Raw genomic sequence first — 25,975 nt, 5'->3', positions numbered from 1 at the left:
GACTTTGCTTGTGAAAATGTAAACTGCATAGAACAAAAACATTATCAAGACAATCTTTTGTGCACCTATTTGAACTTCACATTGCCAAGAGTTAGAATAATAATTATGAAGTGTACCAGACTTGTGCTCAAAATTATATAATAGTAATATGTATAGAATATCCTAAATGATAGGGGATCACTTAAATAATATTAATACATATACAGAAAAACATCTGGCAAGATATATTCCAAAATATTTTAGAGGTTAATTCTGGTCATAAGATTGCTGCTTCTTTTCTTTTTGCTTATGATTATTTCCTAAATTTTCTATGAATATTAGAAGGGTAATTTTCTTCCATTAAAAAATATTCCCACATAATTTAAGTATTAATTTAGAGCCCATGAGCCACACAGATACACTTACTCTCCCAGAAAAACAATCTCGGTATTGATTTCCCCTGACTTATGGCGAAGAAAATTCCTTAGGAAGGCAGTCACACTGTCAACTGTGATGTTTCCACAGACCACAATGAACCTAGGTGACAAGAACATATAAAGTGGATCATCTGAGGGACAGAAGTATCTTTCTGTCTAGATTCAGCAATGGGCAATTAGCTTAAACTTAGTTTCAAATAAATTTGAATCACCCAGATTTTAAAAATAGAAACACCCAGGACTGGATTTCTATTATACAAAAGAAGCATCAGATTTCTGTAGTCTCTAGTTCATCTCACATAAGGTATGACTTCACACATTTGAATTACACATAGCTTCTTAGGAATACAGCAATAACTATCATAATTGCTAGGTTTTTCATAGTTATTTATAACTTATAATGGGCGTTAAGATGTGTAATTTGATTTGGCTTTCCACTTGATTTCTGGTTGGCTGATAATAGTCTTTTTTCACTGAGGAAAAACTGAGGCTCAGATTGTTTCACTGATTTTCCCATAGTCAAAGGCCATGGCTGAGGTAGCACCAGATTCTAGGTTATTTCAGTTTGTCTTCCCCATCTAAAATTATCTACTAGTCACAACAAAGTACGTACAATGGAGAGACACCTAGAAGCAAAAATTGAAGCATGTAACTTTTATGTTAAAAAATAGCTGTCAATTTCTTTAGGCTGAATATACAAAGAAGCTATTTTTTCCCTCCATTAATCATTTAAGGAAATGGAAAGCATAATTTTAGCCTAAGTTTACCTTAAATTTTCCAGACCTTATGGGCTGATTTATCATGTGTCACATAATCCTTTTCCTGAAATGAATCAGATCAAACTTTGGCTTATCTAGTTTATTTTATTGTTTTCATTAATTTCATTATTATTATTATTACTCTTCATACTCCTAGATTAATTTTGGTTTTCATTGAATTACATTAAAAGATAAGTCTAAGAGAGTTTATCTTCATTGTGCCTCTTTCCTCTACAGCAGACGGAGAATAAATAACAAAGAATCCATTCGAATTTAAGATCTCTGATTCATTCTTTTCTTCTTAGGTGTAAAAAAGCATAATGGAAACTGAAGAAACACATATTGACAGAGGAATAGTAAAAACAACTCCATTTCCCTTCTGGGAACAAATGGCTGTAGCACGGACAAAGGAATTGTAATCTATGAAGTACTGGCAAAGAGGTTGAAATTACTCCTCACTCTAGTAAACCTCTGTCCATGAATGAATCCACATAGTTTAGAGGAGTTTTGGCTAAGATAACTGAATTAATTATTTAAAATTCAAACCATGGCTTTAATTTGATACATTATGTGAAATTAGCCATGGGTTAACCACATGATCAAAATGAATTAGACACTTTATAATGGATATAAGAGAATAGTTAGTGATAAGGAATGTAGAAATATTGCCACAATCAATATTTGACAGTGAATGACATTATCTGTCATTTTAGGTGATTGAATGTTCTTATGAGCATCGATAGTAGTTTTTATCAAGTAGCAAATATTATCTTTTTATGGTATTTATTCTAGCACAACCCTCTTTAGTGAATGAAGGTTCTTGTCAATCGGGGTTTAGAAAGAGATATATTATTAGTAGAATATCTCAAACTGTAGAAATTATACTTGAAAAGTACTTACTTCTTTCCTTTGAGTACTTCATAGGAACTGGTGTGTTTCTTCTTGTTAACAAAAAGTTCCACCATCTCAGGGATATAGTTTGCAAATAGTACCTAAAATATCAGCAAATAAAACCTTAGGACTCACTATTTTCAAGGATACTCCAAAAATCTGAGATTATGACAGAGAAAGAAGGTACATAAAATTTTCTCTCATCTAGGAGAGGAATGACTGTGAACTATATTTTTAAGGGAAGACCATTTTTCTTCCCTACTTCAGCCTTTGCATTTGGTTAAAATTTAATAAAATACTTTTTAGCATTCAAAATGATGAAAATGATGAAAGAAAGGACAAGCAGTAGGGGAACCTTCCTGCCTGTTTTGTTCCCTCATTACTACAAACTGCTTTTCTGACTCTGACTTGATACTATTTGGGGACTTGGAAAAATAAAGCATATGGGACAGAGATATAATTAAATGAGAGACTTAACAATGTGGACAGAGGAATATCAGAAAGGTGTAGTGAAGAACTCTGGTATGGTTTTTAAGGAATTGAAATTAGGAACTAAAAGAAAACGAGGCTGCCTTTGTCCTGAATCACACACAGATGTTCACTTATCCAAAGTAAAATGCTGGTTTCGAGAGAGCTTATTCACTTGGGCTGGCAAGAACAGAACTTTCTTCAGATCAAATCTCAAATGCCTTTCCTTTTTAAAAGAAAGATTCTAATCTGATGGGCAAAAGATGAAAGAAGATAGGATTGCTCAAATCAATGTAGAAGCTAATAAGAAAAGTCTGCTCTCCTTTGTCAACCATCTTCATCCCTGGCGACTAAGGAATTACATCACATGCTCCAGAGGATGCAGTCTGGGAAAACAAGATCCATGTATATCTTTATTTTCATTTGACATCTGCTCTGAATAATGTAACATTCACTCTCAAACCTATATTACTTTATTTCTCACCATTAACCAAATGTTTTTGGTTTGTGTATATCTATTCAAAAGATAAATATATTCATCACCAAACTCCCCAGGGTGAAGAACATGATGAAAGTCCGTCCTAGGGATGTCTTGGGCACCACATCTCCAAAGCCAACAGTTGATGTTGTTGCCATGACCAGGTAAATAGACTCAAAATATGATATATTCTGTGAATTTCTGCCTTTGAGCCAGGGATCACCAGAATTTTCCACCTATCCAAAGAGAGAAGACTCAGGAAAGGTTTCTGAATGGACTCCAAGGGAAAATTTACAAAGAACAGGCAAAATATTGGATTAGTTTCACTTAATTCAATTCAAGAGAAATAGTAAATGATTCCTAGGCTACTGTGAAAGGTTTGAAAATTATGGGTAGTGATTGAGAAGTCTTATTTTCTTCCACAGTGATTATTGCTGAAATCTGAGAGGACATGTAGCTTGAGCCCACGTTTGAAATGCTCCATGGGGTGGGGGTAGGGTGGCTGCTCATATCTCTTTCTTTTCATGTGGCACATCGCCACATACTAGAGCCATCATGAGACTGAGCAATTATTATTTATTCTCATTTTTCACCAGAATAGGATTCTCATTTAAGAAAGAAGCATTCAAATGAGCATTTCACATGAATGCTAGTGTCTGAGGAAAAGCAAACAAACAAGTTTACCAAGTTATTTCCCCCACTCTCCACAAAAATCTTTTCAGTGATTGAGGAAAAACTCTGAAAAATATTTCCTCTGATTTTCTCCTTAAGCCACCACATTTTAAGGAAACTAAATTCATCAGATTATCTTTTTTACATGGAATAAAAAGAGTAACTTAGTCAATGGCACTATACTTTTTAGTATATATATATTTATTACAAGTATATGATATATATCATATATCATTATAAAAACGTATAAGAATTATATAGGATATATGAATTTTCCTTTATTTTTCCAATTTTGGACATTTTCCCCAAATAGCTTACTTATTTCCTAGACATTTTCCATTTCTATTTAACATAAAAATGATAAATGCTAGAGATGGTGGGGGCAAGTAGGTTTTTTGTTTTGTTGTTAAGAACCAGAATGGAAATTAGAAATAATAGTTTGCTCAGGTATGTAATCACTTTTTAAAAGCAATGTGCCCAGTGCTGAAGTTTTCTTAAGTTTGATGAACTGGTTACAAGTGTGGACTTGTATTAATACCTCACTCCAAAAAAAGAAAAGATTGTGTGTATACAGTTAACTTCCATGGCTGGTAGTGGATTATATTGTAAAGTGTACTAATCTGCTTCTGCTGACTTCTAGAGTCTTCGCTATTTTCTGAGACTATTGTACTATAAGAAAGCCAAGTTTAAATCACACAGATTTAAATACATATATTCCCCCTCTCCCTGCAGGAATACAAGAGTTGCTTGGGAGTTTCATTTATGTTAAAACTTCAGTGTGTTTTAACATCTCAGCACAGGGTTTCAATCATATCCTTGTATAACATGTTGTACAAACTAAAACAAAATTTATTTCAACTTGCAAATTTCTTTCACAATAATTTAAATAACCCTTTAGTGTTTAATGCACTCTCTTTGAGGGTATTCTTTCAGCACTGAAGAGATGGCAGCCTTCTGAGGGTCTGCTGTCTAATTTGCTCTCCTATTAACCACGTTAGTATCAACTACTCAGTCCCAGATGGGAAGTAAGTTAAGGTTAAAATAAAGGGTTATGGACTAATGTTAAAATAGTGAATTATTATCTATTTTTAACTCCCTATTTCAAAACTGAATTTTTATGTTTTTAAACTTTATGTTTTAATTTTATATTAGATATGTTATGGAGGAGGATATAAAGATATTCTCCCAGCTCCTCTTACCTCATCATTTGTATTATCTTATTTTTACTTTGCACATGTGCGTTCCAGTTTATAACCATAATTTCCTTAGTTATGTCTTAGTTCTATTTTAAATTCATTTGGTAAGCACTACTACTACTTTTTATCATGGTTTCCTCATTCTTCAGTTCTTAGTTTTGATTCATCTCTTTTGTGGTTGGATTTTATCAATGAGATGCATTTTTTAAAGGGGGCTCATGGGTGCTAGTTTCTCTTGCATGCTTAAAGTGATAGGGTAGGTTACACTTTCTTTCACACAAAGCTTGTAGACACCATTCTATCATCTTCCTGTACTGGTTGATGTGTTCACAAAATCTAAGGCTAGTTTGATTTTTCCCCCTTTTATAGACTACTTCACTTTGTTCTCCTTATCCTCAAAGGTCAGTAAACTGCTCCAAATATGATTGGAATAAATAATCTTGTTTTTTTTTTCCTCTTGGATTACAGTATACCATTTAATCTATAGATTCAAAACTTTATTTTAAATATTTTTTCCGATGCCATTTGTTGCGTCCTTTTCTTCAGGACACTAATTTTATAATATGCTGAATTGACTTTGCCCATCTTCCATGTTTCTTCTCAACAGTCATTTGAGTACCTTTGTTCTTTTCCATGTCAGTATTTTTTACTCAGTCTTGCCTACCATGTTCCTGAACACATTTTTGTCACATTTATTACATTTTGGTTTCCCCTGTGGTTTTCGGCTCTACAGTACTTATTTCTTCTTCTTTTTCTCTGGTATCTTTCAGCTCATTTTTAACTCTTTAAGAACTTTTTACTTAAAATCTTATGTATTTTGTTTGAATTATCATTGCCAGTTTTTAAAGCCTTTTATTTATTTTTTTCTCAAATAGGAAGGGCTTTTTCTTAATTTTTTCCTTTGTTTCACTGGGCAAATGATCTTGTAATTGTTTTTCTTATAACTGTTATAGTAGGTAACTGTTGTTATACTGATGTCTCTCTGCTCTCCATTATACCCTCTTGTTATTTCTGGCAGAATTTAAGGATAGCACTATATTTACTACTTTCTGATTAATACTCACCTTTAAATGGTATCAACTTTTAGCTAAAGGACACTGTGAATATGGAAACATAGTGATTTGGGATAATCACTTTTATTTTGATTTGTTATTTCAAATGTCATCTCAACAAATTTGCTATTTTCTTTGCTCTAGAATATAGCTCTTCTATGTTTTTAACATTCCAGATGACTCACAGTGGATTCCTTTAAGTCACAAGTCTCCTTGCCTGGGTGACTGGTTATCCAATCAACAAAGACACATGTTCACATGCTTAGAAGGGTCAAGCAAAAATATTTAATGATTCAAACAAGACTGACAGAGACTGTGTCCAACCCAGGAGCACATTCTATTTACAGGGAGCAGCTAGTCTTCAACTAGGACTATTGGTGGCCTTGGGAGAGTGTTTTGCTAGAACCTTGTATCTTCCCAAAGAATCTAGAAATCAGGGGTTTTATATGAGTTCTCCATAAAAGTTAGCAAGCAGTCAAAAAATAGAAAATAAAATAAAATGTATTTTCTATTTTATTAACTAGATCAAATAAAATACAATGGAATATTATTTAACCATAAGAAAAGATGAAATTCTGCCATTTGCATCCTGGATTTTGAGATTATCATGCTAAGTGAAATGAACAAGACAGAAAGTCATAGACATAGATAACAGTTTAGTCATTACCAGAGGAAAGGAGATGAGGGGAGGTTGTAGATAAGGGTAAAGGGGATGAAATACGTGGTAATGGAAGATTTGACTTTGGGGGGTGAACACACAAGGCAATATACATATGATGTATTCAATTTAATTAAAAAGAAATAAAAATTACATAGAAATAAAAAATATATATGTATACGCCTGTAGGCCACATTTAGTATGGGAGCTCCTAATTGGAGCTGTTATTGAAGGTTAAAAAAAGTCCTGTTACCATGGTTTCTCCTTTAGCATTCTCTTTCCTACTGTTCTGTGATAGCCCACAGGTCTCTACAGGGACACTGATAATTGCTTTTCCCCTGTTACACTCATGCCCCAAGGTCCAATCCTCTAGATCCCAGGCCTTGACTCTACTGCTGTGAAAGTTTTTTTTGTTTTGTTTTTTTTTTAAGAAAAATCTCTCTTGCTTGAGTGCCCGAGAAAAGATTTGGCTGTTTTCGGATTCCTTGAGATTTGTATCACAGTTTGCGTTTGGTGCTTGACAATTTTTCTTTTTTCTAGTTATCATTTTAATTTGTCTGTTTTGTTTTTCTTTTCTCAAAGGACTATGTAGTCTTTTGACATCCCATTTCAATTTCTGCATTAGGAGAACCAAGAAAGCCTCAAAGCTTCCTTTTGCAACTCAAGAACACCTACCACACAATTCTTCAGTTTTTATGTGTGAAATTCTCTCCTTGGCTTCATTTATTGGACTCTATGTTCTTTTTTTAAAATGTTGAAACTCTTATGAAGATATAGTGATAAATTTTTCTTATTGCTTATTAGATCCCTTTCTACGAGCAGGTTTTGAAAGCTAAAAGAGTGTGGGAGATACCTATTTGTCAGAAATATGAGGCTGGAGAAAAATCCAGAAAAGGGAAGTAAAACAATAAATCTCACATTAGTTACAGTGATGAAGACAAGAGTTCATGAGGATTACCTCCATTTCGTAAAGGCATTCATGCTGGCCCACAAAATTATCATGTTTGATGAGATGCTTACCAGGTGAATGAATCCTGCAGCTGTGAACCAAGTACTGAGAACTACTGATAACAGTTTGGAAAACTTCACTGAATTGCTGGAGGAAGAAAGACAAAGAACTGTTGGGTTCTGACAGGTTCCAGAACAACTCAAATATCTCACCTTGAAAATCTTGCTACTCAAAGTGTGGTTCACAGACCTGAAGCACTGATATGCTTACCTGGGAGTGTATTAGATATGCAGAATCCCAGGCTGCACCCCTTATCTACAGAGTCACAGTATTACAAACTTCTCTGCTTAATTCGTATACACATTAGAGTATGAGCAGCTCTAAAACACACCCACTTACACACATTTGTTCAAAAGCTTATATTTTTCTATGATATCCACTAGCCTGATAGTATATTGCTTTTCAAAATATAAGTGTATCATCATAAAATAAATGTAATAGATTGTTACATTATCTAAGTAATAGTACAAATACAGTATCCTGAAAATCCAGAATAGGCTTCCAAAATGAAATTTTGAGTAGATCACAAAAATGTGATCTCGTATTGCTAAATTCATACCAGGATCTTTGTGTGAAGAGAATCAGACAAGTTCCTGTCTCCTAAATAAAGCCCTAGAGTTTAGCTGAAATCTCTGTGGTTTTCAAGCAGGGCCACCTGTCATACAAGAATAGCATGTTCCCATCTCAACTTCTCCATCATGCATAAACATTTAGCAATGAAATCTGTCTGGCTTGCAATATTTGATACTTCTAGTGAGAAAGTTAGAGGCATAGAGATTTTGAGTAGGTAACATAAGACCAAACTGCTTAAAACTTTAGAAGTATTGCTGCTCAAAGGTGGTTTGGATTTTTGTTTGCTTGTTTCTTGAGACATTGAAGTTTCTCTATTTCTGTAAGCAATAGTTCACTGCTGACACTGGACAGCTCCCCTGTTCGGAGGAATTTTCTTACATTCCTAGCCAGGGAAGATACAATTCATAATAGCAAATGTATAGAACCAAAGCTTCTGAATTGCTTTGATTTTTCATTTGGGTGGTTGGGGGAGGGAGGGAATTAAAGACTAAATGCACTTACACACTCTCTACAAAACAAAGAAGAAACAAAAGCTTCAAAATGATTGCAAACTTTTCAGTGTGCAATGTTACTACGATGAGAAAAAAAGTGAGCAAATAACATCTTGGAAGCTGTGGGATTTCATGATTTCTGTACTGGAATTCTGATAAGAAACGAGTTGGATTCAAAGTTCAGTTAACATTTTAAATTCTAATCCAAACCAGTAAGTGAGGCTAGCATTTACCTGGTCTTGATGACTCTCAGAATTTGCAAGATTTTAGGGAGTTCTAGCAGCCGCAACGCTCTTAAAAACCTTAAACCTACAAAGCAATTGAAAGGAGAAAGCTGCCAAAAGAGAGGGTTACTCCAGGGAGTGGTCTGAAATATAACACAATTGGGAGTGCTTACAATCTGTTCCTGAAATGCTCAAATATATTATGTTATGTTATGTTATGTTATGTTATGTTATGTTATGTTATGTTATGTTATGTTATGTTATGTTATATTATATTATATTATATTATATTATATTATATTATATTATATCCTAGGTTAAGAAGCATGTGCTCTAGTTCAAATCCTGACCCTGACACTTAATAGCTGTTGTAATCTAAAGCAATCCCTTCAACTTCTCTTGTTCCTCATCTGTAAAATGGGAATTATACTAGTACCTACCTCATAAGGTTGTTGAGCTAATATAAAGCATATAATAAGCACTACTCAACTCTTCTTTAGAATGGAAAGCAAATTATCCATAAACTACTTAAGTTCCTGACTGTAGAATTTCTATGATATGTTCCTAAGTGTTTGTATGATGCTTTACTTTACATAGTTTGATAATAACTAAGGCAAGGAATATTTTATAGATAATAAATATACAATTACATAAAAACTGATAAAAGCCAAAAAATGTCCATGCACTGTCAATACGTCCACCTTAAAGACTAAGTTACTAATTAAGTAAATCTCTAACATGCTACAGCGTGTCTGGATATGATGATTTATAGCTTTTAAAGACCAAAGGAGGCTGTTTCTCACTGCCAAGTCCACGTGGGATCTCAGCATAAAGGTACCATAAGGGGAGGGATGCTGAGGCCTTCCTCTTAAGCTGTGAATGAGCTAGTCCATTAACAATAAAGAAACATTGACATCGACTGTACATCAGGTGCATTGCATTGCTAAGTACTGAGATTTTAAAAAAAGGGTTCTGAAAATATATTATAAAACCATACAATTACAGTGAGGAATTTTTTTTTAAATGGCATTTGGCATTTAAGGAAAATGAAGGATACTTATGAATGAATGTTGAGGCTTTTTTTAGAGATTGTTCCTTATTCCCACGATATACTTACCTAGCCAATTACTCTTCAAATAATAAGAAATAAAGGTTGGTGGGATGGTAAAGATGTCTACAATTGAATTCATCTCCATCCAGAACTTGATCTTGTCATCAGCTGCCAAAAACTATGAAATGGAAAGAAAAGCCCCCAAATTCTGTTACCCTCAAGAATTCTAAAGTGAACACAAGAGTGGCTTTATTTGGCTACAGTTCATTCATCAACTGAAACTTTGATCTCATTCTATTATATACATACATATATACACATATATATATTTATATCACTATCTAGGTATATATTTATATAGATATATAGATATGTATATATTTATGTAGATATAAAGTTTGTACCTTTAGTAGGTATTCAATAAATGAACATGAAGCCATTTTACTTGCCAGAGCTCAACTCTCATGCTTCAGAGTAAACACTTTGACCTTTGGGCTGCTTCTAGAGCTTTCTAACATTAGAGAGAAGAAAGAGAAAGAGAGAAAGAGAGAGAGAGAGAGAGAGAGAGAGAGAGAGAGAGAGAGGAGAGAGAGAGCGAGCGAGAGAGAGAAAACTCCCTATTTGTGAGCAACGAGGATACATGATTTAGGATGGTCTTCAATGGAAAAGGTACGGCTGCCTAAAAGTTTGGCGGGCCAAGGCCTGTGTTTATAAACTTCCCTATTTAAATTAAGAAAGAAGCATTTCTAGAAGGGAGAGTCTGCTGTAAAAAGATTTTGATCATCAGTGTGTCAGAGTAAGTTTTGAAGGATGGTCAAGGAAATATATATTAAATATATATATATAACATATTTTTATATGTACATATAAAGTCTCCTACAAACATGGGATGGATAAATACACTGAAATCTAGATCTACGATGGGTCCTCAATAAAGGCCTGTGGAATGAAAAAACTATTTAATATATGAGTGAAACATAAATGAAACAAATATATAAAAGTATTTTATATAGTTATATGGCACATATGCCATCAGTGGAGCTAATGACATTTTCAGAGGATTGTTATTCAGGTTCTGCTAGCTTGTGACTGATTATTAGTACAACTTTCTCAGTGGGAGGTGAGAAGCCAATAAGGAGGACAGTATGACAGGATGATGATATTTACAAAAGGAATCATTTTCATTTGTGTTGGCATTTTTGGCCTGGTTTATAGTTTCAGGTGCAGGAGCGAGTTATTACATCTTATTATACATTTAACAATTTAGGGAACAGACACTCTAACTTTAGAGCCTGAAAACATAGGCCAATTGCATAACCAAGGCACACACAAATCTCTTTATTTTGCACCAGTTGTTTTTATCCATTTACTCCCACTTTCAGTAGGTACTTACTCTTAATCCAAAATAGAAACTAAAGAAAACATTGAAAGTCAAATCAATAGGGATGGTTTTGTCTTGATACGAAGAACAGCTTCCAACTGGGCTAGAAAAGAAACAAGGACAGTTTATAAAGATGTACATTTTAAAAGCTGTGTCTATATAGGACCACATAAAGAAAAAGGTAGGCAATTTTTTATTTATTCATCATAAATGGTCAATCCAGATACTTAAGTTTATATCTCAAGGAAATTCTTTCCTCTTGGGAGTAGAGGTATGTATGAGTTAAACCACCTGACTGTGCACGGAGCTGAAATAACAGGAAAATACCTGCTCTTCCTTTCACAGAGTTTATTGCTTCTATTTCTGTTTTACCTACGTGGATTCAGAAGCTAAGAGATTATGTAGTTCTTCTTGATTTCCACACCATTTACCCAAGCAGGACATTTTGGCTTCTATACCCTTTTGATATAGAGCTACTCTAGGTCAAGTGGACTGACCCCAAGCCAAATTCAAAGAAAATTTCCTAGAAGATCAGTAAGGCATTCACAAAGCAAAGACTACACTTTCCCTAGGATCTCTAAAGCTACCTGTCTTTTGTGGCCCTGCAATTCCAATTTTATCTCAGATGAAAATCCAAAGTAATTCTCAGAGAATCAGCATGGAGTTCAGATTAGACTGGGCTGTGCCCAAGAAACTGTCTTCACTTTGGCATAGAAGAAGGGAATACCTTCAGAGAAGAGCAGATAATAATTTGCTCCTTTATCTCAGGTAAGGTCTAGCATGTTCCTTTCCCAAGACCACCCTAAGTTGTTTGAAACCTATGAGAAACCCTGAAATGTCTACAGAACTTCTGCTTCAACACCTAAAGAATTCAAAGGCAAACAAAGCCCTCATAAGTGGTCCAAGGGAGGAGATGGCAGCTGGAAGCTTGTAGTCCCAGAGGCCCGAGAGTAGATCTGTGCATAGCACCCTAGTCTCTAGCAATGTAGCATGGCAGGATGCAGAGGCAATTCACGTATTTTTTGTGGAGTTGCTTTTAGTGCTTCCTGGGTGAGAACTAAACACTTTTCCTTTTATTATGAGCTTGTGTATGTGAATATATTTGAAAGTGTATTAACCGTTTTTCCTGACAGAAAATTCAAAATTAGCTGGCAACCTAATGATACAATATCTCAGACAAAGGTGAGTAGGGGTTTTACTCACTCAGTAGAGTTGATGAAATAGATTATAAGAGACCCGATGCTTAGTACAAAGACAAGGATCATCTGAGGAAAAGAAAACAGAGATAAAGGTAAAAATTCATTTTATTGACATGAATATAGATGAATAAACAAATCTGCTTTTGTTTTCATTTCGCCTATATATATGTAGTCATTTTTTCACACATTTCATTTATGTTAGCATTCATTCATTTATTCATTCATTCTTGGAACTTTACTGGGTATTCAATAAATGAACATGTATCCACCCATTTTATTTACCTAATTTTAACTCTCACACACTACATAATAAAGAGTTTGTTCTTCCTGCTGCTCCTAAAGCTTTCTGATCTCAAGAAGTCCTACCATTTATTCACTCATTCACACATCAAACATTTATTAAGTGCTTTATATGTGTTATGTATTTTGTTACGTGCTAGAAAATGATGGCTATTGCATATAGACTTTGGAGTTGAATTGTCCATGATATTGTGGAAGAAAGGGTCTAAAAGATGGTGAGAATTTTGAGAGGATGAAAAATACTACAAGTGAAAAAAAGAAAATGAGTGCTTTTAACCTACCAACGTATCTGGTCTATAAAATAAGCGGAGCTTGTAGAATATAATTAGAAATTTACCCATTCAAAACCCTAGATGCATTTAGATGAAATCTTCCACAGCCCCCATGACTTTTCAGGTCAACTTTAGGTAAGCGAACATTCTTCCAGCTATTTCTAGTTTCCAAACCATTTGTTTCTTTAATGTGTTCAGTCCAGTCTAGTAGTAACAATAAAACTGAATTTTATTAATAATTAAAGCTTTACTCCCTCCTAGCTCAGGTGTCCCTTAGAAAGGTTATGTATTTTGGGCAAGTGGTCAGTTTCTTCTTTATTAACCTTCTTTTGAATTTTTAATCTTAGTTTCCCACTGACTAGGCCTCTCCAGAATTGTTCATGAGTTGTTTCATTGCTTTTTGGAGATCCCAATTCAATTCATATTCAAATTCAACAAATATTTTCTTAGTACCTATCATAATCCAAGTATTATTCTGGTGATTGGGACATTTTAGTGAATAACATATACAAAAATTCCACCTTTATGGAGCTTAGAGTCTAGTCAATCGATAAAGACAATCAATATATAACTTATATGATATGTTAGAAGATACATGCTAGAAAAATAGAGCAAAGTAAAGGCGATCAGAAACACAAGGAGGAGGGCAGAAGGGTTGCAGTCTTGGTCATATTTAATTGCTAAGTGTCCGATCTGTGGTTTCCTGGAATTGGGTGAAAGCGTATTCCCTCACCAATTGCTCACAAATCTTTCCTCAGTACACCTCACACTCTTGTATTCTGCTATATTCCTTATCCTCCAAATGCCTTCTTAAGCAGGTAAGAGAAGACTCTAGCATTTCACCCACATCAGGTCCATGGGCCAGCTCAAACATTCTTTGCCCCAACAAACACTGGAAAGACGGAATATCTCCAGTGTGACAACTTCTCTGTCACAGAGCTGCTAGCTGGATAGTCCCTTATCACAAATGAACCAGATGTCAGGCCTCTGTGTCCCCAAAGTTCGAAGAGATGTAAATTGAAATTTCTAAGTGCTCTCTCTTAAACTTTAGTCCTTAGACTTGACATGAAAAAAAAGCCCTCCCACGTCTCTGCCATAACAGAGTTTGCTCTAAAAATCCTTTTATTTCCAGTGTATCCTAATTTATGTGTGATAGGGTAACATATTGAGACCTCCAACTGGTTTTCTTCCAATTTCTTTTTAAGTGGCAGCGTTGCAGCTCACTTACAACATGGTAGTTGTTACTGAGATCTATTTTCTCCGGGTCTCAGCTCTTACTATGTTACATTTTAACATCTAAAGTATTGATGAGATATTACTAAGTTTGTGGGTCTCAAAGAGATTCAGTTAGAAATGTAATCCGCAGCTCAGGAAAAATGTTAGGAGAGAATGTGTGTGTGTGTGTGTGTGTGTGTGTGTGTGTGTGTGTGTATCAGCATATTGATAATTATTAATAAATAGTTTGTATGAAATCTTTTTCCTTCCCTTGACATATGATCTTATTTTTATCCCTTACTAAATCTTTATAAGTGATTCTTCAAGTATAAATTCTTCATACATTGACAAGTTTACACCCTCTAAACCATAGAAATTAACAAAAAACCCCAAAAGTTTTGATTTATTGAAACTAAGAACAATACCAATCTTATGCCACAAAACTAAAGAATAAAATCCAGAAATAACATATAATAAAAAGCAAAATGTATTCCAAACCAAAAAAAGTCACTGGGAGCTAAAAGCTTGTGAACACTGTTTAGTGGGTCAAGAAAAAATGGAAGATAAATCTGAGAGGACCTGTAAATTTCTCTTGGGTTGGCGGGGCAAAATCCAGAAGTGCTGGCTGTTTGGCAGCGGTAGAAAGCTCTCCCCCTGAGGTGCTGATTGAAGATGGAGCGACAAAGCCAGAGGGACCTTCGAGGAGATGCTCTGAGGCCAAGCTATTGTCCAGAAGGAACCTCTTAAGCAGCAGCAATGCTTCTTTCTCAGAAACACCTTGCAAACCAGTCAGAGAAAAATAAACTAAAAAATTTGGAACCTCATCCTGAGAGAGTTTAGTCTGCAGAGTTGTTTGTTGGTCACAGCATTATCCCTCAGGTTTGTCTTTGTGGGAAAACACACAAATTGATGCTTTGATTTCCACAGTGGGGATTAAAGCCTTCTATTTAGTTGGTAGGGAGTTATGGGTGTCTTCAGAATACAAACAGAAGCCAACACGGTTAACAAGAGATATTATGAAAACTCTAAATCTTCATTTATGAATATGAGCAGATAATGGAAAATTGACAGTTATATGGGAAGTGTGAGAAAATAAGAAGATCAGAGAAAATAGATAAAAAGACCTCCAATGAAAGAGCTAGCATAGACTATGTAATTAAACTTTAAAAAATTACAATTAGTGTTCTAAGTGAGATTCTAAAAATCTATTAAATAGTATTGGAGGATTAGAAACGCAAAAATGGGAATATGGAAGGTATCAAAGAGGTGTACCTGCAAGAAGCTACACCCCAGTACTGGGTGAGAAATCAACAAAAAGAGGTCAGGATTACCAACACTTCGCATTTTATAAGAGGTGCCCTGTGGAGCTGAGTATCAGACCTGGGAGAGGGGCCCCTGGCTTGGCTGGTTATGGTTCCTCTGAGGAGATGCTGTGAGCCTGGTTCTGGCAGTTTTGAGAAGAAACTAGAAACAAGATCCAAGTACTGCTACAGAAATGAAAAGATGTTGGTTAGCTGAGGCTGAAAAACAGAGATACAAAACATGGAAGGAGCAGTTCCCTTCCCCTCCTTTAGGCTTCCTGTCTCCTATTATACCCACTGTTGGCAGAACTTAATAAGGGAGCTGACAAAAAAGATACGTAATTGCTGAGCACTGGCCTCACATCACACAGGGTGAATTTGGAGCTGAGAAACAAGAGCTTAGTATCTAGCCGGTAGCCTTAAGTGTTAGAAGACATTGAAACAGCATTCACTAAGACTTTAGAAAAAAAAAAAATTGCAAGCGAAGAATCCTACACCCAACCAAATTGCTGTTCACATCTGAGAGCAAAATAAAAAATCATTTTTTGGATATTCGAGGATTCAGAAAGTATACTATTCATACTTTCCCTAATAAATGAATATGAGAAGTACTCAAAAAAAAAAAAAAAGGAAGGAAAAACTCAGAAAGTTAAAATACTTAAGAAAAAGTGGTGTCTAATAAAAGGTAAAAATAGTGCAATCTTTAACCCTAAAGCAATTATTAAGTAAAAAAATCTTACCAAATGTATAATGCTAAAAACAAACAAACAAACAAACAAACAAACCCATAACAATAATTTAGAACTGAATGTTCAGATAAGTTCAATAATCAGGAAGGAAGGAGAGATGGTGTGGAGGAAAAACATGCCAAAGATTTCATGTAAGAGGAGGACACATGTATAAAACATGCAGAGATACATGGAGAAATACAGAATGGAAAGTTTGTTTTGAATTAGATTTATCTAACACATCTACAGTATTCTATTAAAATGGAATTATCCGTCAAAGATGTAAAAAAATAAATAAAGTTAATAAAAAATAACAAATCAGAAACAGAAATCTCAGCCAATGATCAGTGCTTCTTATACTCTGAATGGTTTACGTGTATTATCATGTAATACATAACTCTCCCTACAATACTTTAAGGAGGTTATTCACATTATATGAATAAAATCCAATTTAGAAAAATTAACTTGCCTAAGATTACACAGTAGAAAGCGGAGGAGCCAATGTTTGAGTCCATGTTTCAAAATTTACTATCACCATGTAATTCTGCCTTTCCAGTAAGATAAGGAACTCAGACTGTGACAGCTCTTCATCATGTGTCAATACCTATTCTTCCTTTTTTAAGTCACAGACCACCCATTTGTTTTTCAAAGTGACTGATATTACATATTCTATTATGCAGCAAATTTAAACTCTAAATATTACAAAGACCAATAAAATAGATGACTGTAAGGAGAATAATTAAATGTCCCTGGTAAATTAACAAATAAATGTACAGTTGATAAAAGAACAATATCCAACTACATAATATTTATAAGAGACATAATTGACAGAAAGATTGAAAGAGAGCTGGGCAAAGACATCTCAATGAAGTATGAATAAAATGAAAATGTTACATATTAATATTGTATTCTAAAATATTCCAGCCCCACCAGAAAACTAAAATAAACTCCACTGAATGTGACAAAAACGGATATTTCATATTGATTAAAGACACAGTCAAGAAAACATAATAGATAACTTTACACATTAATTGATGTTATATAAGATATATAACATATATATACTTAAGATATATAATTCAAAATATGTCAAAAATGTAATATTTGATAAAACTATAAAATCATAAATGAAAAATTTTTGCATGCCCTTTCAATCAGTGAGCAAATAGTTGCAGATATGGAAAATATATATAACAAAATTAATAGTGCTTATATAACAAACAGATAATACAGCACATATTCTTTCAAAAGTCCATTAAATAGTAATAAAAATTGATCATGTACTAGGTAACAAAAAATTTCCCCATAAATTCCATAAACTAGAAATCATAAAGGCAGTGGTATTCTTGGTCCATAAATTTTACTAAAGTAGAAAAAACAGCCACTCTATCTAGAAGATAAAAGCATACAACATTCCTCTCAATAGATCATGTCTTAAACAAGAAATTAAAATAAAATTTAAAAAATCTTAAAGGCGAATTAGGCATTAATAAAAATAAGAACATAACATTACTTGCCAAATGAGATACGGCCAAAGTAGTAGTCTGAGGGGAAAATTTTTGTAAATTAAATCAACTGAAGAAGCCGGAAGCATTAGACCAGCCGTCATAGTTGTCCACGATGAAGGCTGTGCAAGCGTGGTGGGGCCTGGCACTGGGCGTGCGAGGTGCTGAGCCAGACCAGGTGGAGCTGCCAGAGAACTGAGTAAAGGAACCTTAGGTTGACAAGGGTATGACCACAAGCCCTTGGCAGGACTGACTGAAGAGGAAGTATAAGTGAGACTTCAGGAAGAGTCAGTTCATTGAAATTGCCCCAGCGATGAAAATAGGTAAAATCTGTGTTTGGAGACCCAGTGATCAGTAATTGACCAACTGGATGATTTGGAAGGAAACAAAGTTCTGGCCAGAACCCTTATGGCACAGATTCAGGAAGCTGTGAAAAAAGAAGCAATTTGAGAAGAACCGTGCTGCTTCTGCAGAGTTACAGGCAACTGTCTAACATAACTCCTATACTACTTTCCACCAAGCACTGAAGAACCGTGAGCCTGGGATGGGCTGGCACCCATCCTCAAGGGTGGCCTTTTCTGCTGGATTCTTGTGTTGTTCGCTGACCAGTGTAGTGCTTCTTGGCCTTTAAGGGGATGATTACAAAGTGCATGGAGAAGTAACTGCAGATGGTGGTGCCCGAGAAGCTGTCACATGAGCTGCTGGAGGCTTTCCACAACCGGCGAGGGTGATCAAGAAGTAGTACCTGCACAAGATGGCAGAGGCCAACCACTCACTGCCCAGCCCTGGCTCACTACCTCTGGTGATAGAAGAACAGTAGTGGCTCCAGAAGGAGCCCAGGGCCCTCTGCCACAAGAAACAATGTAAGCCATTGACACATTGAAAAAATAACCTGTGGGTTAAGACGTTACTTTTTAAAGGCAAGCTTCGCAAGGTGGAGCAATATGTATATTGTTTGTTAATCTTTCTTTCTTTAGGGGCTAGAACTTCCCCTTGCCCCATATGTCCATTTGGGAATTTCTCCCAATACACTCAGGGCCCATCTAGTCAATTTTTCTCCAAGCTTAGAGTGGACCTTTGGATGGCAAAAAAAGAAACAGATTTAGTATAAAGTAAAAGCTTATTAAAAAAAATCTCACTCTTAACAGGTAGGCAACATGTGACATAGTATTACCATTCATTAGAACTGACTTGAGAGGGAAAAATAAAATTAAACAAAATAAATAGGAAAAGAAAGCACACTGAAATTAAAGATAAGAAAAATATCAATTATCCATAAATATATATATATATATCATGAGACTACTGATAAAAATATATGTGTATCATGAGACAACTGAAGTATATATATCTCCAGTAAGGCTAAGTGAGACCCAAAGAGGGAAGTCATAGCCCATCATGAGAGGAAATGGTGTAATTTAGGAGTAGAGAGAGAAAAACAGTATTCTTTCTAACCAAAGGTGGAGTTTAATCAATGGAGCAGTCAAGGACACCTTCAAAGTTGAATTCTCTCTATGGCTCTTTCTTTGGAAAATGTCCTGTGCCTTTGAAATACAAAGGTGGCTCTATTATTTATTGTCTGCACACATCAACTTTTAAGAGTGCAAGAGACTCTATTAAAGATTATACCAGCATGATTTGCAAAAACCTGCACTTAGGATCATCTTGATATGTCATGTTGATTCAGTAATTACTGCTTAACACCTCTAAGAAATAGTAATTGAGTGGAAAAATGGGGAAAACAGGTTTGAAATCTCAAGATAGGTGCAAAAAACTAAAATAATCTAAATTTTATGACACCTGTCTCTATATTTTTTAAAATTTCCTCTGGATTGAATTATTATTACAGTTGTTAAGACACATTTGATTAAAGCAATGTAACTATATTATAAATTCTGATAATTAGCAAACAAAAAGTAAAACCATATTGGAAATTCATTCAAATGTGATAGATTTTTAAAATTACTCTGTGTATTTATGGATAGGAATCATTGCTAAAGTTCAGCATCTTATGTATTAACTCATTTATTCATTGAAATAAACTACCTATAGAGTATTTTTCTTCCCCATTTTATAATTTTTACATTTTATCTCTATGCATCAGACTCTTCACTTCTCAAAGGAGATGATAGTACCTCTCTTTTGTAAAATGGATTGCAAAAATATGATAGGTGAACTAACATAATGAATCCTCAGATCTCTTTTAATAAGATCTATGAAAGTTGGAGAACTGGCGGTAACTGCTGGCCCTTCAGAAACCCGTTGGAACCCCTTTCCCCTTCTTCCCAGTGGGTATAGTCCAATTTGAAGACATGAGATCAGTGGACTAACCTGAAATTCAGATCTAATGTTACCTCCACTGGCTCCATTAGTTATTCACTTTACTATTCTAAACAAATGCCAGAAGGAATAAAACATTTTATTATTTCAAAACTTAAATTCTATAGATACAACTTATAGAAGAGAAGAAACGTCTTAGGTTGCCTAAACACCTAGAGAAAATGTATCTAATAATGTTGCTGAGAATCTGCAGGTTTGAAGGAAGAAACTGGTAGTAGTGGATGGAGATAGGGGTAAGAAAGAAACTAATTTTTACTATGTCTTCTTTGATACTTTTTGAATATTTTACCATGTGTATAAAGAGACAAACAATGTAATCATCTAGAAATAATCAATGTAAATATTGTTAAGTATTTCCTACCAATCTTGTCTTTATTTATATGATAAAGATTTCTAAAGCATAGTCTCATACTATATAACAAAATGAATTCCTGATGCTCGATGGTATATTAAAGATAAAATATGAAATAATGAAAAAATAGATGTAGATACAGCATCTCAAGGTGGTAGAAAAGGTTTTTAATATAAACAATGAATATAAAGTATGAAGAGACTGATAATTTCTAGTATGTTTTATGTTTTCTAATTTTTTCTGCAAGTAGCATTATATTACAAAAGTTAGCAAAACCCAAGAAAATAATCGTCTATTTTCCCAGTATCATATTTGAAATATTCTTTTTCATTTCCAAATGAATCGTGATCCTTCCTTTGCTCATTTAGTTGTTCTGTATACTAATATTGACAACTGTTGCTCTAGCTAAGGGCTTATTTACTTATCTACAGGAAGGATTACACATTCACAGAAAAGACTGCACATCAGAGTAACAGAGAAACAGTTGATTACACAATTAACAGCATCCCTCCGCCCTTCTCCTTCCCCCAAAAGGAACAGAGGGTTTTTGGACTAGGACTACATTTGGAATTAAATTAAGAAGAAAAGCCCCCATAGATGGTTATAAAAACGTACCTGTGATAACTAAAACAAACCCATTAAGTTGAATGATAATTTGCCGTGTTCTAATCTCTAGAAGGTATCCTGTTTTGAAGATAATATTTCTTCCCTCTGATTTTTGAAATTCTCTTCCTCCTTATTTTGTCTTTTTCTTTTCTTTCTTCTTTTCCTTTTCCTTCTCCCTACCCCCACCCCACCATCCTATCCTCCTGTTCTTCCACTTTCTTTTTATTCTTCTTCCACTGCGTAGTTAGCCATGAATCTTTCCCCAAAGCATTAAATACAATAGTCTGTGGATATTTCTGATTAGCTATCTTTGAGGGGTTTGATATACATACCATGCCTTCATTGAAAATGAAAAGTAAGGAGTTTTTCGTTCATTTATTTATTTATTTATTCATTCATTCATTCATTCATTCATTCATTCATTTATATTGTATTTTCTATGTCCTGAGACTGTTTAATTAGTATTAGAGAAATTCACTTGTTGAAGATTTGATTGACTAGACCTTGAAATCATCTAGATTTCCCATAGGAAGAGGAGGAGAAAGGGTGGTGGTAGTTATGACAACTAGGTCTTTGACTACATCTTTAATTCTTCTAGATATTTGGTCAGTTTATTTTTTCTTTTGTGGTCAGTTTTGGTAATTTATATTATCCTAAGGAATTATCCAATTTTCAAATTTAATTGCAAACACATTTTTCAAATTCCTTTTTATCTTATTCTCTCATTGTAATGTCTTATTTCAGAAGTATTTCTGTTTTTTCCCTCTTTTCCTTGCTTAGATTAGCTATGTATTTCTCTATTTTATTGTTTATTTCAAATAATCAGCTGTTTTTTAATTCATTAATTTCTGAATCTCTTTTTGTATTTATTCTGCTTAGATTTAATGTATTTTATTTCTCTAACTTTTTGAGGTTGATATTTAATTCATTTATTTTAATTATTTTTATTATTGAAATGTTTTTATTGTTATGCATTTAACACAGAACCACTCTCATCTTTAGTTGCAGGTGACATGTAGTGTTTTCATTATCTTTACCATTTAAATCAAGAGTCATTAAAGATATTTAAAAACTTTTAGCTTCATAGTCTTTGTTTTTGGTTCTTTTTTCCTGGGTTTAGTTATTATTATTTTTTAACTGTTTATTGCTCTCTGTTCAGTTAAGATCATCTGTCTTTACTTTGTATGTTTTATAACTGGAATTTTTTTGTGTGTAGCCTAATATATGCTGAATTTTTACAAATAGTCTATAGACTCTTGAAAGTTTAATTTGTTTTCAGCATATGGAGTTTGATCATTTTGATCAGCTCTCTCATTAATGAAGCTACTGCAGTCTTATGATTATGATTATTTTTTATTTAGTATGTCTTGATATAAGTAAACTAAAAGTCCTGCTACCTACATGTTTTTAATGTCTTTTTAAAATTTTTTTGTATTTTTTATTTATTAATTATCTTGAAGTTATATTTTTGATATACTGGTTGGTATTCATGATGTCATATCTTGGTTGAGGTTGGTTACATTTATCATTACAATGGTTATGTGTTGAATTGTGTCCCCACAAAAAGTTAAGTTGAAGTCCTGAACCCCAGTACCTCAGAAAGTGACCTTGTTTGGAAATAGGATCTTTGCAGATGTATTCAAGTTAATTAAGGAAAGGTTATGAGGATGGACTCTGATCCAATATGACTGGTGTGCTTATAAAAAAGGGAAATGTAGTAGATGTTATAAGTTCTTTTCTGTCTCACCCCTTTAATACATTGTTTCCGATATTATCATATAGTCCAACATGATTTGAACATTTGAAGAAATGCTAACCAAGAAATCCCTAACATAATCGGAAAGAATCACAAAATCCTTTTCTAATGGGTCATGCAGACAGGGATTTCAGAAAAAGACCAAAACTTTAGAAAGAAAAGAAAGTCACATTTCCAGATGATTCGACATTCTCTGCAGATTTTATCAAAGAAATTTTACTTATATACTTCCAAATAAGTTTGAAAAATTAATTATATCTGAATTAAAAACATTAACTAGAAAAAACAATATTTTTACTAATTACAAAAAAAGCAAAGGATAAACTTTAGCTCACATTTGTCTACTTTCATCATACCACCATCTGATGGCAGTATACCCTCAAATTACAGATTTCAATTTTTTAATGTTTCAGATCAAACTCTACTACTGAAATGATAATCAGTGCAATATTCATTTATAGGGCATCTGCTTTTTCCAGGCAATGGGATATAAAATGGGAGCTCATAGTAAACTGGGGGGAGAGGTATATGCACAGATAATTTTATAACAGTGTTCAATGTATATTATAGAAGCTTAGAGATGGATTCTTAGCCTAACATGGAGATAAGGTAAGATTTCCCCAAGACGATGATGTTCGGATTGAGTTGTAATATGTCCAGGTTATCCAGATTAAAATAGGAAGTAATATGATAAATATTAAAGAAGGGCAAAAAAGACTAGTTTGTATTATTAAGAAAAGAGGCTATTGGATTTAAAGAAGGGGAAAATATCTGTACATTTCAGGCCAGATGATCCACTAAATATCAACATTTCTTGAACCTCTGCTATATGCCAGATACCCACACAAAGAGAATAAAATGGATACAACCTTTGCCCTAATAAAGCTTTTCTCCTGGAGAAGAGACTGACAATAAATATAAAACATAATGCCAAGTAATTATATTCACTCCGAAGAAAAAGCAGGCAAAATAAGGGATAGAGAGGGTAGACACGAGATGGTGATTGGGAGATAGTGATATTTTAGATAAGGCCACCAGGGAGCATTCGATGCTTACCTGGGCGATAAAATCACATATACTGACTATAATTACTCTCATAGCTAAATTTTATTAACAAGGTAACAATGAGAATGTACTTACCAACACCTGCCCCACAACGGTCTGTGCTGAAAGCAACATTTCTATACGGTCACGAAATACTCCATGGAGGTAGAGATTTCTTGACTGATTCAAATTGATTTTCTTGGACAAGATTAGTTCCTGTAAGCAAGAGAAAGGAATTGAGTGTGAGCCAGATCTCCGAGAAAGTAATTTGTTTTATGTATGTTGATAGATCCTTCTGATGCGGTATCAGCCCTAAATCACCCCACCTTGTCCATTCCAACCCAGGGAACTCCAAGTCGCTTATTCCATATTTCATGGAATGAATTTTACTGGATTTGCATTTTTCTGGTCTGCTGCAGAGCTTTTTAACTTTGAATTCTACTGTTTTCATGATGCCTTTATTAGATACTCTTATCCCAAACCCTTCAAACAGGTATTAATGATCAGGATTGGGAGCAGCATGCTTCTTTCTGCTCCAGAAACGAGTTTCTTATGCTTTTCTGTCCAGATACATGGGCAGAGAAAAAAGATTACAAATTGATTTTTAGGCGATTACTTAACTATCTGCTTTTTTGAGAGAAAAAGGAGGAGGAAAGTTTTAGCAATTTTATGTTGCTTTTACTTTCTTTTCTGGAATCATATCCTGCTGAAATTATACTCCTTCCTCACATTTATAAAATGCCTTTACTTATTATATTTGAAATTTCTAATAACCCTATGATGTAGACAAAGTATGATTAAGACCATTTTATATGGATAAGAAAACCGAGGTAGAGAAATTAAATGACATGCTCATAAGCAGGCAATCAGGAAAGACTAAAGTCTAAACTAGCCTCCATATCTCTTGAAGACCTTGAACTACCACTGAGAAAGACACAAGCAAATTAGGACAGGCCACACTGTGCTGACTGGACCTTCTGACAAGCTCAGTTCAGGGCTATGAAATGACCTAATTTCTCTCTTCGTATTTTTTGAGCGGTAGGAAGAGAAGTCTCATAAGTGACTATTTGATAAGAGTTCTTATATTGATCAATGATTTGCCCTCTAATATCTATGACTCATCATAGATATTCTTGAGATTCTTGAGAATTGATTTTTAAAAAGATATTCAATATGACATTAATATAGAACACTCATTTGTATTTCATTGTAAAATTGGAGGGGTCTTTTGCAGAAAAACAAATTGGCCCCAAGATATAATAAAACCATACTTACAAATGTAGTAAATTTTTTAAAAATGAGCATTTAAGGAGAAAATTACACTCCCTTCAAATAAATTAAAAAAAAAAAAACTTAAAAAAAATTTTTATGTGACATGTTTGTATTAGGCCAATTTTCCCAAAGGCTTAGAGAAAAATACAGCACTCTCAATTTACATTAATATAACAAATTATTGAGAAGTTGCTCAATTTTTATCAAAGTCCTCAATATTCAAGGGCAGAATGTTGGTTACTTGGACCCTATTTCTTAACATTTTGTAACATTTGCTTCTTATTTGAAAATAAAAGGCACCTCTGGACTGAAGGGTAGACATGAATTAGATCCAAACTAAAAGTGAAAATCACAGCAAATATTTATGGACAAATATGTTTTCACATTTTTGTAACTACAAACAAATGAATATAATGGGGAAGAAGATTTCCTAGAGCAGAATTATAAGAATGTTAAATAATTCTTCCAACTCAGTTGTTCATTGAAAAAAAGAAAGAAGGCAGATTCACTGTCCCTATTGTGTACTATTGTTAAGAAGTCAGTACCCTAGAATTCTTACCCCAATTTTTATGTCACTGATTAATTCTTTAATCTAGAAATAATTAGTAATAATAGAGTGAACTCATTCAGCATCAAAAATCTATAAATTTTAATACTGAATACCTCTCAAACGCAGAAACCTGAATTTCATATAATGAGATTGCTAATGACCTTAAAAGGTTACCAAGTTATTATAAATTCTGTTATTTTATATCAGAATTGTTGTT

At 34.0% G+C, this 25,975-nt stretch overlaps 1 protein-coding gene and 1 pseudogene across 1 annotated transcript in view; one reads left to right on the top strand and one right to left on the bottom strand.

Annotated features, from left to right (window-relative positions):
• Positions 1–25,975, bottom strand: part of KCNU1 (potassium calcium-activated channel subfamily U member 1) — a 124,194-nt gene that overhangs the window by 81,251 nt on the left and 16,968 nt on the right. The window contains exons 4-12 of the mRNA XM_011373317.1: positions 24,033–24,152; positions 12,522–12,583; positions 11,331–11,421; positions 10,004–10,115; positions 8,896–8,971; positions 7,610–7,685; positions 3,077–3,247; positions 2,075–2,166; positions 406–516 (exon numbers count right to left, since the gene is read on the bottom strand). Coding sequence (XP_011371619.1) covers positions 406–516; positions 2,075–2,166; positions 3,077–3,247; positions 7,610–7,685; positions 8,896–8,971; positions 10,004–10,115; positions 11,331–11,421; positions 12,522–12,583; positions 24,033–24,152 — 911 coding nt within the window. The remainder of the gene's footprint in view (positions 1–405; positions 517–2,074; positions 2,167–3,076; positions 3,248–7,609; positions 7,686–8,895; positions 8,972–10,003; positions 10,116–11,330; positions 11,422–12,521; positions 12,584–24,032; positions 24,153–25,975) is intronic.
• On the top strand, positions 15,545–18,658 carry LOC105300755 (annotated as a pseudogene).

This window comes from Pteropus vampyrus, unplaced genomic scaffold (genome assembly GCF_000151845.1).
Source record: "Pteropus vampyrus isolate Shadow unplaced genomic scaffold, Pvam_2.0 Scaffold8, whole genome shotgun sequence".
Taxonomy (NCBI): Eukaryota; Metazoa; Chordata; class Mammalia; order Chiroptera; family Pteropodidae; genus Pteropus; species Pteropus vampyrus.
This window is presented reverse-complemented; position numbering and strand designations above follow the sequence as displayed.